The 14,810-nt window shown below is 39.8% G+C and overlaps 1 protein-coding gene across 1 annotated transcript; it reads left to right on the plus strand.

Moving 5' to 3' along the window:
* Window positions 1-1,317: 1,317 nt before the first annotated feature.
* Window positions 1,318-14,110, plus strand: lmf2b (lipase maturation factor 2b). The gene is made up of 14 exons (XM_046873962.1): window positions 1,318-1,577; window positions 6,438-6,685; window positions 7,242-7,270; window positions 7,479-7,666; window positions 7,764-7,945; window positions 8,161-8,299; window positions 8,445-8,579; window positions 9,363-9,468; window positions 9,572-9,668; window positions 10,987-11,169; window positions 11,703-11,871; window positions 12,452-12,563; window positions 12,926-13,037; window positions 13,331-14,110. Exons 1-14 carry the CDS (start codon window positions 1,484-1,486, stop codon window positions 13,664-13,666), a joined length of 2,130 nt encoding a protein of 709 aa, XP_046729918.1. The 5' UTR covers window positions 1,318-1,483; the 3' UTR covers window positions 13,667-14,110.
* The last annotated feature ends 700 nt before the right edge of the window (window positions 14,111-14,810 follow it).

The following is a 14,810-nucleotide window of genomic DNA, read 5'->3' on the forward strand; positions in this document are numbered from 1 at the left end:
ACCCCTCTGTCCTCTACATCTGCCTCTTTCAAACCAACCACCTGCATGTCTTCCGTCACCACATTCATGAACCTCCTTCTTGGCCTTCCTCTTTTTCTCTTTCCTGGTGGCTCCATCTTCATCATTCTCCTATTGATATACCCCAAGTCCCTCCTCTGCACATGTCCAAACCATCTGAATTGCACCTCCCTCACCTTTTCTACAAAACGTCCTACATGCACTGTCCCTCTAATAAACTCATTTCCATCGTCGTCACTCCCAACGAAAACCTCAACATCTTCAGCTCTGCTACCTCCAGCTCCACCTCTAAACCATACAACATCGCAGGTCTCACCACATTCCTATAAACTTTCCCTTTCACTCACACAGATACTTTTCTATCACAAATCACTTCTGCTATCGCTCTTCTCCACCCACTCCACCCTGCCTGCACTCTTTTCTTCACTTCTCTAACACACTCTCCATTACTTTGCAAACAGTCTAAATGAAGTTACATTGACTGAAGAGTAGATGATTGGTGTGTAAATAAGGGATGTGGATCAGTAAATAAATTGAATGTAAAAAAAAAAAGTCTGTGTGCACGTTCTTCTCTTGATTGAAACCATCTTGACACTGAACTACAAATCATATACAGCGATCAGGCGTATCATTATGACTGTTGAAGCGAATGTACGAATGAAGTAAATATATTAGGCAGCAAGGGAATATTTTATCTTCAAAGTTTGGTGTTAAAAGCAGAAAGAAATGGGCAACGTGTTAAGATTTGAGTGAGTTTGACAAGGACCAAATTGTGGCAATGGCTAGACGACTGGGTCAGAGCATCTTCAACACTGCAGCTCGTGTGGGATGTTCCTGGTCTGCAATGGTCCAGTATCCATCAAAAGTGATTCAAGGAAGAACAGTGTTGAACGGACAGGGTCATGAGGCTTATTGTTGCACGTGTGGAGTGAAGACTGGTCTCTGTGGTCCGATCCAACAGATGAGCTTCTGTTAAGATGATCATGCTCGATGGGTCAGGACTGTTTTAGCAGCGAAAGGGGGACCAACACAAGATTAGACAGGTGGTCATATTGTTCTGCTTGATCAATGTATTCCCTTAAAAGTGGGAAATTCGTGTAGTCATTCTTTAGGCTATGGTGGGAATCAATATCCCATTAAACCACGCCCTTGACTGCACACACAGTATTATTAAATATGTTGTATTCGCCAAAGATTCTTATCAAACACCGGTTTTGAGCTCGAAGTTGTTGTTTTTTTTTTTAGTTTCCAGACGACCAGACATCGGCGTGGCACTGCTGCTGCTCGTGCTGCACGCGCATGTGCTCCATGTGCCGAATAAACCCCACCCACGCGCTTCCACGCCACTCCAAACGCGACTTCCCGCTCACGCGCCGAAACAGAGAGAGAAAAAAAGAGAAGAAATCCACGTCTCTCTTTCTTTCGGAAAAACTCGTCCCGGGGTTTAAGCATTATTTTCGCACAAATGGGGGGAGTGCCGGTTCCGAGTCAGATGTTTCTGTGGAGCATCGCGGGCATTTATTTATTCGCCTTCGCGTCTCTCTACATCCAGATACCAGGTAGGAAGTGAGACTCTGTTGTGCACGAAGGCAGTTTTTTTTCCGGGGTTTTGGGCGGCGGCGGCGGCGCTCGTTCACTCACACCGCGTGTCCTGATTGTGCTGCTGTTGGGTGGAAGTGCGTGAGTTTGACTCATTCACTCCTCTCGTGCGTGCAACAGTGCATCGAGCAGTATGGCGTTTCTGTAATTGATTGTTTTCTAGTTTTTTCCACCCGCATTCCAGTCTGCAGAAATGAAAGCGGGATGGAATAAAACCGAATTAGAAAGCGTGCTTTTCGTCTAAACAGCCAGTCGCGTTATAAATCTGATTCCGTATCATAAAATGGACTACAAACCCCAGCGCCTGCGACCTCTAATGCAAAACTGCACGCGCGCCTAGCAAAATGACCCGTCATCATTGAGAATGGACGATGACGTCATCCTCGAGCGTTGGGGAGGGGGGACAGGGTGGAAAATTTGGTCTAGGGTCGGGCTACACACATGTATGTATGTGTGTATGTATTACACACACACACACACACACACACACACATACGTATATATACGTGTGTGTGTGTGTGTGTGTATATATATATATATATATATGTATGTATATGTAGGTGTATTTTTAATTCTGTTGAAGTTAAAGATTTTTTTTCTCCATCATTTATTATATCATATAATTTCCAGCAGGTTTCAATCATGCAGCCTTTTTACTGCGAGGTATCTGATGCACACTGATTTGTGATAATGTACACACCCGCAAGTGTGTAATTGCAAACTTTCCCACTATCACAATTCCTGCCCAAGTTCAGATTGCATCTCCAGTCCTTATATCTCGTTTAAAAATACAAGTCTTAAAGATGCCATTGCCAATAGTATTGCTATGTTTTTTTTACACACACACACACACACACACACGATATCGCCAAAATAGTTCACGCATGGCTGACCATCCCACTTGTATTTTTGTTTTTCAATCTGTTGCTGCAAAAGTCTTTTTGGTACTTGTATAAGACGTGTCTGTATGCTGTAACATTTACCGTTTAATTCACTGAACAGAAAAGGCCCAAACCTTTTCCAGCATTGTGGGGCATCTGTGCACAGAGATCTACTGACCTCAAGAATAGTCTGATCACTTTGCACCACAGGCAGACTTAAAAAATTTAGTGTAAAGCCTTCCCAGAAGAGTGGAGATTATTATAAGAGCAAGCAGTGAGGACTAAATCAGTAAGAAAAGATTCATCATGACGTATGGATGTAATTGTTGGGTTGTCCACAAACTTTTGGCTACAAATGAAAGAAACTTCAGTAAAGTTGTTAGCGTTCTAACAGGAAGCACTGAGCTTAATTATGTTTGATTCCAAATACATCTTGTTGCTGGTTGTGTCATGAGTGAGTCGCTACATGTTCTACTGAGCTTGGTTGCTGTATTCCCGCAACATTAACGGCACTGAGGAAGTCGGAATTCCTGATCGTTAACATCGTGCGCATTTCCTTTCCTTGGTGAATTATTGATGAAGAGAAAGTCGGAAATTGTTGGAAGTTATGATAACCATGGGAGAAATTGGAGTAATGGGTTAGAGCAGTCTGTGTGGTCAAAGTGCTCCTCAAGGACCCCAGAAGGCCCATGTCTTTCATGAAACAAAGCATTCACATGACCTCTAAGCATTTCTGAAGACAGGATGTTTGGTTTAGGTGTTGAGAAGATTAAAAAAAGATCTAAAAATCCTTTTGACCAAGATTGAATTCGGTATGAATTCACCAAGTCCAAAATCTAGACTCACAACACTGCCTAAGCTCTAGCTACACAGTCCCATCATCCAGAACCATCATATACTATTAATAATTCAAAACATTTCTACGATTAAATCTGTGTTTGTTTGAGAGCTGAAGCTTGCCCACTGTAAATGTCTCATTGAGCAAAATGAGCAGTTCAAGGCATGTTTGTACAATAAAGAGCAAACTGGCTTGTTATTATTGTGCATGTGCACTGACCATCACAAGTGTGGATAATGGCACAAGATCACAAAAATAGCCTACACAAAATAGGTTATATGGTTAATACTGCTGTGGGATCATAGGAATCACTGAAGAATATTTAAAGACGTTTGGTTTAAAGAAATGCCTTCCCCCTGGCCTGATTTGTGAAATAGCATGCGCTCTGACTCACAAATATACAATCTGATATTATTAAGCAGCTAGATTGTGTAGTTAATGTTGTGTTAGGTTCCCTAGTGGTTAGGATTCGGCGCTCTCACCGCCATGGTCCAGGTTCGATTCCCGGTCAGGGAACCGAACCCAGCCATCAGGGTTGCACAAGCCCTTAGTGCCGGTCCCAAGCCCGGATAAATACGGATGATCGGCTGTGGCGACCCCTAATGGGAGAAGCTGAAGAAATTTTAATTGTGTAGTTAATGTTATACGAAGAAAGTATTAATTTATTAATTACATTATGTACACAACAATTTCTCGTGGCAAATGAACATTATCTGCATTATTCTTGTACAAGTTCAAATCACTGCTTCTTGTATCTTGTCAATACTAGGGTTGTGCGATATTGAAAAAAAAATTCTCAATTTTCTGTTATTTTGCCGATAAGTAATAAGACAAAAGGATGCGATTGTTCAGGCGAATCTTTTGTCCATATAGTGTATGCCAGTCGTGTAAAATATTAGTAAATGTACTTCGTTACTGTACTTACATTTTTTTTTTATAACTACTTTCTGCTTCAAATCGACCAAAGCTATAAGCAACTTTCACTCTCTACTCAACAACTTTTATGATTTAGTATGTGTGTTTTTTTTACTTCACAATATTTTAATTGATAATGATTATTACCAATCAGTCAGCTCTGAATATTTGAGTTTTATTAAATTTCTAATTATTAATAAGTTTTTTTTTTTATCTACTACTGATTCTTCTACTTTGTTTCATTATATGGTAATTACTTTTGTTAATAACTTTTTTAGGGATTGCTTTCCTACTTCGCCGCCTTTTCTTTTTCTTTTTTGACCAACTTATTTGATCTTTGTTTCATTCTGGCATGTTGAGATTGTGTTGATGGTTAATTTAATGTTGAGGTGTGCAATTTGATCTTTTTTTTATTTAAAGGAAATAAAACCTCACGAATGAACTGTTTTGGGCTTTTCACCATGATGTGTCCTGGTGTTAAGGACTAGTGCATCTTTGAGCTTTCGTATAATATGAGTAAAATACTCAAGTGCTGATGAAATCAGATGTTCTAAGACTTCTACTCCAGTCATGTTAGAATCGGTAACTTTTTGAACTTTTAATGGAGTAAGTTTTGCAGTAAGGTACTCGGGTATGATTTTCGGGTTCTCTTTACACCTCTGATGAATGCATGTATGTACAGTGCAAAAAAAAGCAGCTGGGAGAAGACATTATTAATGAATGAAATATCAGTATAGTTGTTCTAACAGGAAGCACTAAGCTTCATTATGTAGAATTGCAAACCGACTTCTTGTTGCTGGTTCTGTCATCAACAAGTCGCAGCACGTTCGACTAAGCTTGGTTGTTGTATATCCAGCAACGTTTACAACACGGCTGAGGTTGTAAGCCTTGATCGTTACCATTGTGCACATTTCCTTTTCTGTGGTGAATTATTAATGCAGAGGAAGTCTGAAATCATAGGAAGTTATAATGTCCATGGGAGAAATCAGAGTAATGGGATAGGGCAGTCTGTGTGGTCAAAGTGCTCATCAGGGACTTCAGAAAGCCCATGTTTTTTCGCTATCTCTCATGACGGCGATAAAAATGACTTCTATTAAGCAGTCATGAACGCCAGATATTTGGTTTAGGTGTGTTAAATGTTTGGGAGAACCAAAATGCAAAGACAGGGTTTGAATTCACCATGAGCCAAGTCTATTGATCTAATCTAGCTATACAATACCATCATCCAGATCATTATTGCGTTTTTTTTTTACCGTAATAGACAATGAATAATTCAGAAAATGTTTGCAGTTAAATCTGCAAAGGTGAAGTAGCTCGAGGTATGTTGGCCAGATAAAGGGAAAACTACAACCCATACACCATCGTGTATATTCTTGCTCTGTAAGCAACCTGAAAAACGTACACACTTGTTATGCACAACCTCGCCTGAGATTAACTCGAGGAATGTGACTGCAGGAAAGCAAAATGTGTGATGACATTTTCAAAATGGGGTTATCAGGTATGTTGTTCGATAGTTTTCATACTTATAAGTTCTGAATGTGTTTGGTTGGAAATGTGGACCTTAACATTAAAAATTTTTTTTGACCAGATGAACCTCATTGGATGGAACGGTACTGAATATTAATTACATTAGAGATGCGGAAATGTCTGATTGGCTTAGCAGAGTCAGAGGACTGTAATATTGATTGAAATATATATTGGCTGTTAAATAAGCTCCACTCTTCTGGGAAGATGTTCCACTAGATTTTGTGCTTGTGGAATATGTTCTTATTCAACCACGAGGGTGCCACAGCGATCCTCCAGGAGTATGTGGTGTTTTTCGACATCCTTAGTAATTGCCTGTTCTCGGTTGCATTGGTTTCCATTAGACTACTGTGAAACAGAACCAAATATAATAATTAGAAATGTGCATATGTAGGTATACGAACAAAAATAACTGCAAACGCATTTAAGAATTCATTTTTAATGTAAAAAACAAACATTTAAATAATTGTTTTTAGCACATTTTAATACATAACATTAAAGTGTTTTATTAGAAAGCTTGCGAGAGTTGAAATTTACTTAATTTACTGATGCAAACAAACTGATCCCACAAATCTTTTTGTTGTTTTGACTGTTATTGAAAATTTGAGCATTCTATGCCATGTGATGTACATACATTAAGGTGACTTCACATGTGTGTGCAGGTTTATATGGGGAGAATGGTGTAAAGCCCGTGCATTTACCCAGAGCAGAAACACCTCTCCTGGAGAAGCTGCAGGAGACCCCGTCCCTCCTGTGGCTGGCTCCATCCCTGGGCATCGGTCCTCAGCAGGGTCTGGAGCTCATCTGCCTCCTGGGGGGGCTGCTAAGCCTTGGAGCTGTGCTGCTGAGTGGCCTGAGAGACAGTCTGGTTTACCTGTGCCTTTGGGTGCTTTATCTTTCCCTGTACACTGTAGGTTTCTGTTCATACACCCTTTCCTGTTTATAATCCATTAAATATGAACATAGATATGTGTATCACGATGCAGAACTTTCTATCTACCATGATTTGGGTGTATTAAATATATATATTTTTTGGTCACTATTGTTTTGGTCCTTGTGTTCACAGTAATTCAGGAATATAATTTGCTGTAACTTTTATTGTGTTGTACCCCAGCGCTGCTTCTTTTTAAATAACTTTTACAATAACAACTTTTATGGCATTTTATTATTTTTTTCAACTTATGGCAGAAACTGTGGTAACATGTTGATAATCTAACAAAGATAATCCACACAAAGTGTGATTGTGTAACACTGCTGTGTTAATGCAAAAGCATGCACAGGTGTATATCTGCATGACATGCATAACCCACGTTTCTCAGGTGATTGGTGGTGCATAACTGCACACGAGGAGGAAGTGAATTCTGCTGACCTGAATGTCTGGGCTGATCCTCAGTCATGTTTTTAGGGAAAAATTGATTAGCCATGTCGCATTCACAGTTCACTAATTGACGATTGTTCTTTTGCAGGTTGGGGGGGATTTTCTTACCTCAGAGTGGTGAGTGCTTTACATGATCTGAGTGAATTGTAATAGTGGACTGTATGGACAGATGTGCTGTCACTTCACTTTCACCGGAGTGTCACATTAAGCTTAACATTACCTTAATCCAATTTCTTTTTAAGTACCTAGAAACCATGTTTCTCACATGAAGGTTTTCCATAATGGTTTAATTTTACCTCACAAAGGATGTTCTCATTTTTTTTAGGGACAGCCTTCTCTTGGAGGCAGGTTTCCTCGCTTTCCTGGTCGCTCCGTGTGGTTTCCTGCGACGCTCCAGTGCTCCTCATGATTCTGTGACCTTCTGGTTGACCCGCTGGTTGCTCTTCAGACTTGTGCTTTGCACTGGAGTGAGCAAGCTGGCCAGTGGTGACCCATGCTGGTGGGACCTCACAGGTGTGGTGTATTTGGCGAACTAAAAAAAAAATCCCAAGATATGGCTAAATTGTTGTTTTCAGAACGTTTTCGAGCGATTCACTTGTTTATTTTGCAGCACTGAGTCGCTATTATGACACCCAAGCAAGCCCCACCCCCTTGGCCTGGTACGCCTATCAGCTTCCTAATTGGCTGTCGAGGCTCGGTGCAGTTTGCATATTGGCAGTTGAGATTGCCGTTCCTCTCCTTATGTTCTTCATTCCTGTTCGTGGATTAAGAATCAACGCCTTTTCCATACTAGTACGTCATACAAGCTACACATTTTAAACAAATTGTTACTATAAATGGATAAAAGTATGATGTAATATAATTAATTAATACAAACATCATCAGTGGCAAAATGACATTATATAAGGATTTATTTCTTGCTTAATAAGGAATCTTGGGTAGTTCTAAGTTATTTTTGGCCATTCTGTGTCATGTCATTCTATTTTCTGTGCACGTGTGTATTCCAGGTGGTTCTCCAGCTGTGTAACATTCTCTTGGGTGGCTGCAGTCTGTTCCACCTGCTGACCATTGCACTGAGTTTCTCTCTGCTGGACGACGAGGTGTTCGACTGCACACCAGTCCCCAAGAAAAAGCCCAAGACTAAGAGTACGATTTGACTTTGAATGAAGCGTGTACTTGACTGAATTTGCTAACTAGATAAAAATGTGTGTGGTTAATGATAAGTGCTGGATTTGCAATTCCACTGCAATACATTTTAGTTTTCTTTCTCCCTCTCTGTGTGTCTTTTTAGCTTGGGGCCAGTTTTTGCTCTCAAGTCTGAGCTTTCTCTTCAGACTGGCTGTCCACCTCCTTATTATTTTCAGTGTAATAAAGTTCTTCAAGCTGGAGATCGATTGGGGAAAGAAGATTGTGACGTCTAAACCGAGTGAGTAAAAATCAGAATTACATATTCCCTGGTGAGCTTTTCCCACGGATGCCATAATACACGTTGAGTTTCTTCTCAAATTAAAATAAGCTACAGTGCAAAAGTTTTTGTCGCCTCAATTGTCTATGTTGAGGGGTGAAGAAAAATGTGCTGATGTGCAGTTTGTTTAAAAGCAAATTCTGAAAATCCTGCAGCAAGACCACAATGTGAAACAAGAGGCAGAAAAAAAAGTTTAAAATGCCTGTAAAATAGAAGCCAAATTTGACCAAATCTTCATAAATGCCTATTAAAGGCAAAGGGTGGAAATACCTCTCACGGTCGGGACGATATTAGCTGTTTTGGTCTGCTTTTGAGCAAACCCAGCTTGTCGGATAGGCAGTAAATAAAATACATATGGTGACTGGGGTGCTATTGGTAAAAGCAATGACTGAATAAGGAAGAACACAATCTAAATGAATTACAGATTAGCATTAAGGTTTGATTTAAACCTTTATCATTTGTAAAATGACCGCCATTCCATAGCACATGTACACAGCAAGAAATGCTGTAAAGTTCTATCTATCTATAAGACCAGAGGGAGAGTAGAATAGTTTTTCCTGCTCGAACACCTTGTTCTATCATCCTTCTTTATCCAGCTTAGTTTGTCCACCACAACAGCATTCAACCCATCTGTACAGATCTAAGCAGGTAAAAGGATCTGTCTATCCCTGAGCAGTGGTGAACCCAACATACCCTGAAGTGTTTAACTCCTGTAAATCTTTTTTCTGCTTTTCTTCCTTACAGCTTTTTCCCAAAAAAGCTTTAACGAGTTTGTGAGCCAGATCCAGGTTCCTAGCATTTGGATCGGAGTGCTTTCTCTGACTTGGGAAGTTGTAGCTGCCCTGCTTAAGTAAGTGTAAAAAATAACTGTAAAGCTGATCATGGGGGTTGTAAGAATTGTATAGTAATTGCAGACATCTCTTCGCTCTGTGATTTTTTTTTTTTTTTTTTAGGTGCTGGTATGTACGAGGAATCCTGGCCAAGCTGTGGGCGCTCATCCAGTGGGCCACGTTCACTGCCGCCACTTTAGGGGTTTTCACCATCAGCCTTGTGCGTAACCATTCAGAAATATATGTAAATCTTAAAACATACCAGTGTTCATTTTGTTTTATGTATATTTTTTTAAATTTGTGGCCATGATCCCTTCCCACATTTCACAACAGTAATTCCCATCTCAGCGTAATGATGAATGGATCTTTCCATCTATTTCTTCCCTATTTTCCTGTATCCATCCATCCGTTACTCTTTCTCGAGAGCGATCCCTCCCTGTATCCATCCATCCGTTACTCTTTCTCGAGAGCTATCCATCTATCCGTTACTCTTTCTCGAGAGCTATCCCTCCCTGTATCCATCCATCCGTTACTCTTTCTCGAGAGCTATCCCTCCCTGTATCCATCCATCCGTTACTCTTTCTCGAGAGCTATCCATCTATCCGTTACTCTTTCTCGAGCTATCCCTCCTGTATCCATCCATCCGTTACTCTTTCTCGAGAGCTATCCCTCCCTGTATTCATCCATCCGTTACTCTTTCTCGAGAGCTATCTCTCCCTGTATCCATCCATCCGTTACTCTTTCTCCTCATCGTTTCTCAGCTTAACTATCCCTCTATCCCTGGATTTTTTTCTTGACTCACACTCATTTGTTTCAGCTGAATTTTTGATATTAGAAACTTTCACGTATACACTTTTTTAAAATTAATTGCTGTACATAATATTTTTCAATAGAAAGAACACTAAAAGCAGGTAGCGTGATATCGTAACTAATACAGATTATCTTTTCCTTCAAGCTTCATGTCCGATTTAAACCTTTATCATTTCTTAAAAAAAAAATAATTATGGAACTAGAATAGAATCATCAAAGAAAATATACTTTGCTTTTATGTGCACTATTCTTCATATGCATCCTTTAAGTGTACTTCTTGTGCACAGTATTTACTGTAACCACACATTTTGGTTCTGTATTTTTTTTCTAGATTTCCTCAATATCTGGTCAGAGGTGTCTTAATTTTCAGACACGAAAAATCCTAAAAAGGGTCCATCCTGTCAGAACCCAATGTCCATTAAACATATTTAGCTGGACTTTAATACTTCGACCTCTTTGAGAATCTTTTTAATCTCTTTTATTCTAGTTAATCCAAATTTAGTCGTAAGGTTTTTAGAAAAAACTGGAACACTTTTTAGTTTGATTTTTTTTTTATCTAAACCTGACTTTCACCATGAACGTAGCCAGAGAAGTTGCCATGGCATTAAGGAAAAAAAGGAGGTAAAAAAAAGACAGCAAAAAATACTAAATTATTGTTTCTACCGTTCAAACGCTAACCTGCTATTTACTAATAAATATATATTTATCTTGTGTTTGTGTGTCTCAAGGTCCCGTACACTGCGCTGGCAGGAATGTCCAGCAGTAAGCTCTTACCCGAGGTGAGGGAAGCCTTTGAAGCTGTAGAGAAGTTTCATCTCGTCAGTTCATACGGCATTCAGCACAGAATGATTCCTCCTGCAGGACGACCCGAGATCGTCATCGAAGGCAGCGCGGATAAGAAAACATGGGCGGTAACAGCCTCTTTAGATCACTCAATAAATCTTCTGCTTTCGTCTTTTAGGGTTTAAAGAATTTTAAATATGCATGAGCACAGCTGTCAGACAGCTGATTGGACAGTTTGATAAAAAATTGCAATTGATGCATGTTGACAGCGTTACGATGGTAGAAAAGCCTCGGGCATATTAAAGCTCGTAAATAGTCACTTAATTCTTGACCTGAGACGATATTTTGGGCTGAAAGAGTTTGACTTGCTTATACTTGTAAAGTAAGGACTTAATGACTCCTTTGCATTGTTAAAAATATACCTGTTTATCAGTCTGAGTGACATCAGGAAATTCAACTTCTTGTAAAATATTTTTATGGAAAACATTTGTTATTGTGGTTCACAAATCAACTAGATCACTTCATTTTTTGACATACTTGTCCAAAGCTGCTTTTTGGCTAGATTCCTTTTTTAGGTTTTCTTTAATTCCCAGTAGTCATGATATGACCAGCTCTGTGTCTTTTCTGTTCACTCTTAAATCTGCCTATATATGTCTTACAGGAGATAAGCTCCATGTATAAGCCCGGTGTTACGAGTGCAGTTCCTGCAGTGCTTGGGCCTTATGAGCCACGCCTAGACTGGAAGCTGTGGGAAGCTGCTCTAGAAATGCATGACCAGAATCTCTGGTTTACAGGCTTGATCCAGCGCCTGTTGGAGGGCAACCAGGACGGTAAGTCCACACAGACGCTACCACACGCTCTATAAGTCAGATCTTATCATCAAACTCTTATCGCAGACTAATGGAGTTTAGTTCACTTATATTTCTATGCCACAATGCACATGATTCATGTTTTTTTTGTCTCTGAAAAGTAGAATCTTGTGCACGGGTATACCGTTTTAATTTATGTTGTGAATTTTTTTTCTTTTTATATATATATATAATAAAATAATAAATGTAATAGTATTGACTAGGGGTGTGCAATATTGTGTTTTTTTTTTTTTATTATTATTATTATTATTTTTTATATTTATATTGTAGTCGTAAACAGATTCCTCATAACATTTCGAAGACACAATGTGCCGAACATCACACGAAGATATAGAAGAAAAAAACATTTTGGATCAATAAACCTAAAAAAGAAAATAACACAACTAGTAATTAATAAAGTAATTAAACACTAGAGGGAGTGCTGTTAGTCAAATACTAGAGAAGAAGAAGTGAGATGTGGTCCAGCATGAAGCAGCGTTGCTTTTAGCTCAAAGCCAATTATTTTCCATCAACAGTGTGTGTTTTTTTTACTCTGCTACAGTGGTGAATCTGCTGCAGGTGGATAAAGCTCAGTATCCCTTCAGCTCCAAACCTCCAGCTTTTATCAGAGCTAAGGTCTACCACTACCATTTCACCCAAACTTCTGAAAACGGGTGAGTAGAGCACCACGTTCTCACCTTCACATTCAGCATGCATATTGAAGTACACAAGGGGTACAATAGTTCGGGCTCTGGGTGAGATTGAGCGTTAAAGGCCATGCATTGGTGGGACCTCAAGCATGGGCTCTTTTTGCTTTGGGGGTGTGTATCATGGCTGTGCTCTGGTTCCTTCTTATTAACCTGGAATATGTGGAGAGAAGAATTTTACTTGAAGGTCATGTGATATAAAAACAAAAAGGATGCACCTGCTGCCTCCCAGCATGTTGATTTAATGAAACTGACTGGAAGCCCTCTTTTTTTCTTTTTCTGATGAGTCCAGTTTTGTACTCAAAGACATCTATTGTTGTGTTGTACAGCAAAACAGAAGCGCTAACGTGGTGGAAACGGCAGTATGTGAGGGACTACTTTCCCACAGTGCACTTGGGGGACCCTGCACTTGAAGAGTTGCTGAGTGAGGCTGGACTTAAGGTATCGTATTCATCCTGATCGTAATGAGTTTTCAATATGTACAGAATAATAACGTTTGGGCGTGATGGGGTGATGAGGCATAACAGGAAGTGAGGTCAGTGTTACCACCCTAGAGTTATTTCACCCTGCCAGCAATTAATCACGCACCAAGTCACTAAGTTTTTACAATAGAAATATCATTTTCTGACCCACTTCTTTTTCAGAAAAATAAGTTTATACTTCTATATTTATTGTATCCTGTTTTGATGTTCAAGTTCTGTTTATTATGTTGGCTCTGATGTTTGTGTGTTCAGGAGGACTTCCCAGTCCAGCCCGCTTCAGACACACCTCTCTCACAGGCTCTGAATGTGCTCCAAACCCAGACCAAGGGTCTTTCTGGACACCTTCTGACCTTAAGCCTGTTTGCCTCAGTGGCATCCATCCTCTTCATCAAAGCCCTGTTCTCTCGGAAGAGGAGAACCGAAGGCGTAAAAACCAGGCCTGCTCCATCCGAACAGAGGAGTAAGAAATCCAGAGACCACACCGAACACTCCGAGAAAAACCGCGGTCCCTCCGGCCGAGGAGGCAGGAAGGAGAACTCGGACGAGAGGAAGCCAGACTCTGACAAAAGCCCACGCAAAAGGAAGTGAGCTTCCCGTCGCAACATCCGGCTGGAAGATGAACTATTAATTCTCAGGTGTATTCTGCCATCCAATTCTATACGTTAAATTATTTTTCTAGCCCCCCCACCCCACCCCACATTAACAAAGTGTTATTTGGTCAAATAAGAACAGATTGCAGGTCTTTATCATGTACACTGTAACAAAACCAGGGCTTTGAATGGACAATGTGTGGTTTGTCTGTCTTTTTTTTTTTTCTTTTCATTCTAAGGGCTTCAAACTCTAGCACTTTCCCTGGTAACCCTGTCTGTCATGGCTTAAGAATTGGTTTGAAATTGGTGGTGGTGTTAATATTTTTATAGGATCTTTTCAGGCAGTTTGTACATCGTCTTGGGAAATCACATTCAGCTAAGGAAATATTGTTGAGATGTGTGCGTTTGTCCCATGATCAAATTAAAGTGTGATGTTTCATAATTTGTGGTGTTTTTGAGGTTCTTATGTGTGTTTTTCCCTGACTGATGTAATCCATTTATGATTTTTATCTTTATTCCAGTATCTGAATTTTGCACATGACACGTTTCTTGGTTCTGGTTACATGCTCTGTACAGCAGATCTGAGTGATTCTGCATATAACCTAAATCACAGATGTAACTAGATGCACCCACTGATCATTTCTGTAAAACCAAATAATCAGCGAGGACAGTTTCGGAATAAATTGTTTGCTAAAACTTTTAACACTACTTGAACATTTTCTGTAAGAAGGCATTTAATGTTTATGGAAGGAGTCTCCAGTTTCAGCTTCTTAGAACGGTAATTGGATATCCACCAAGGAAAGTCTTTAGCAGAGTGCAGATTATTATTATGTAACATGACAAACTGGACATTTCACCACTTAGCTATAAATTGACAAAACTAATCAATAAACAAGTGATATTCCACAGTACACAAGAATACAATTAAAGCACTTGCTTATATTGAGGACTAATCAAGAGGGTTGTAGTTTAGAGATTAAAGCTTTAGACTCTGGATTGGAAGGTCACAAGTATAAATTCCAGCACCACCAAGCTGCCAATGCTGGGCCCTTGAGCAAAGTCCTTATCCCTCAACAGCTCATTTGTAAGTTGCTCTGGATAAGGGTGTCTCCCAAATGCCAGAAATCAGCTGTAAATCAGCT

Source organism: Silurus meridionalis, chromosome 18 (genome assembly GCF_014805685.1).
Source record: "Silurus meridionalis isolate SWU-2019-XX chromosome 18, ASM1480568v1, whole genome shotgun sequence".
In the NCBI taxonomy this organism is placed as follows: domain Eukaryota; kingdom Metazoa; phylum Chordata; class Actinopteri; order Siluriformes; family Siluridae; genus Silurus; species Silurus meridionalis.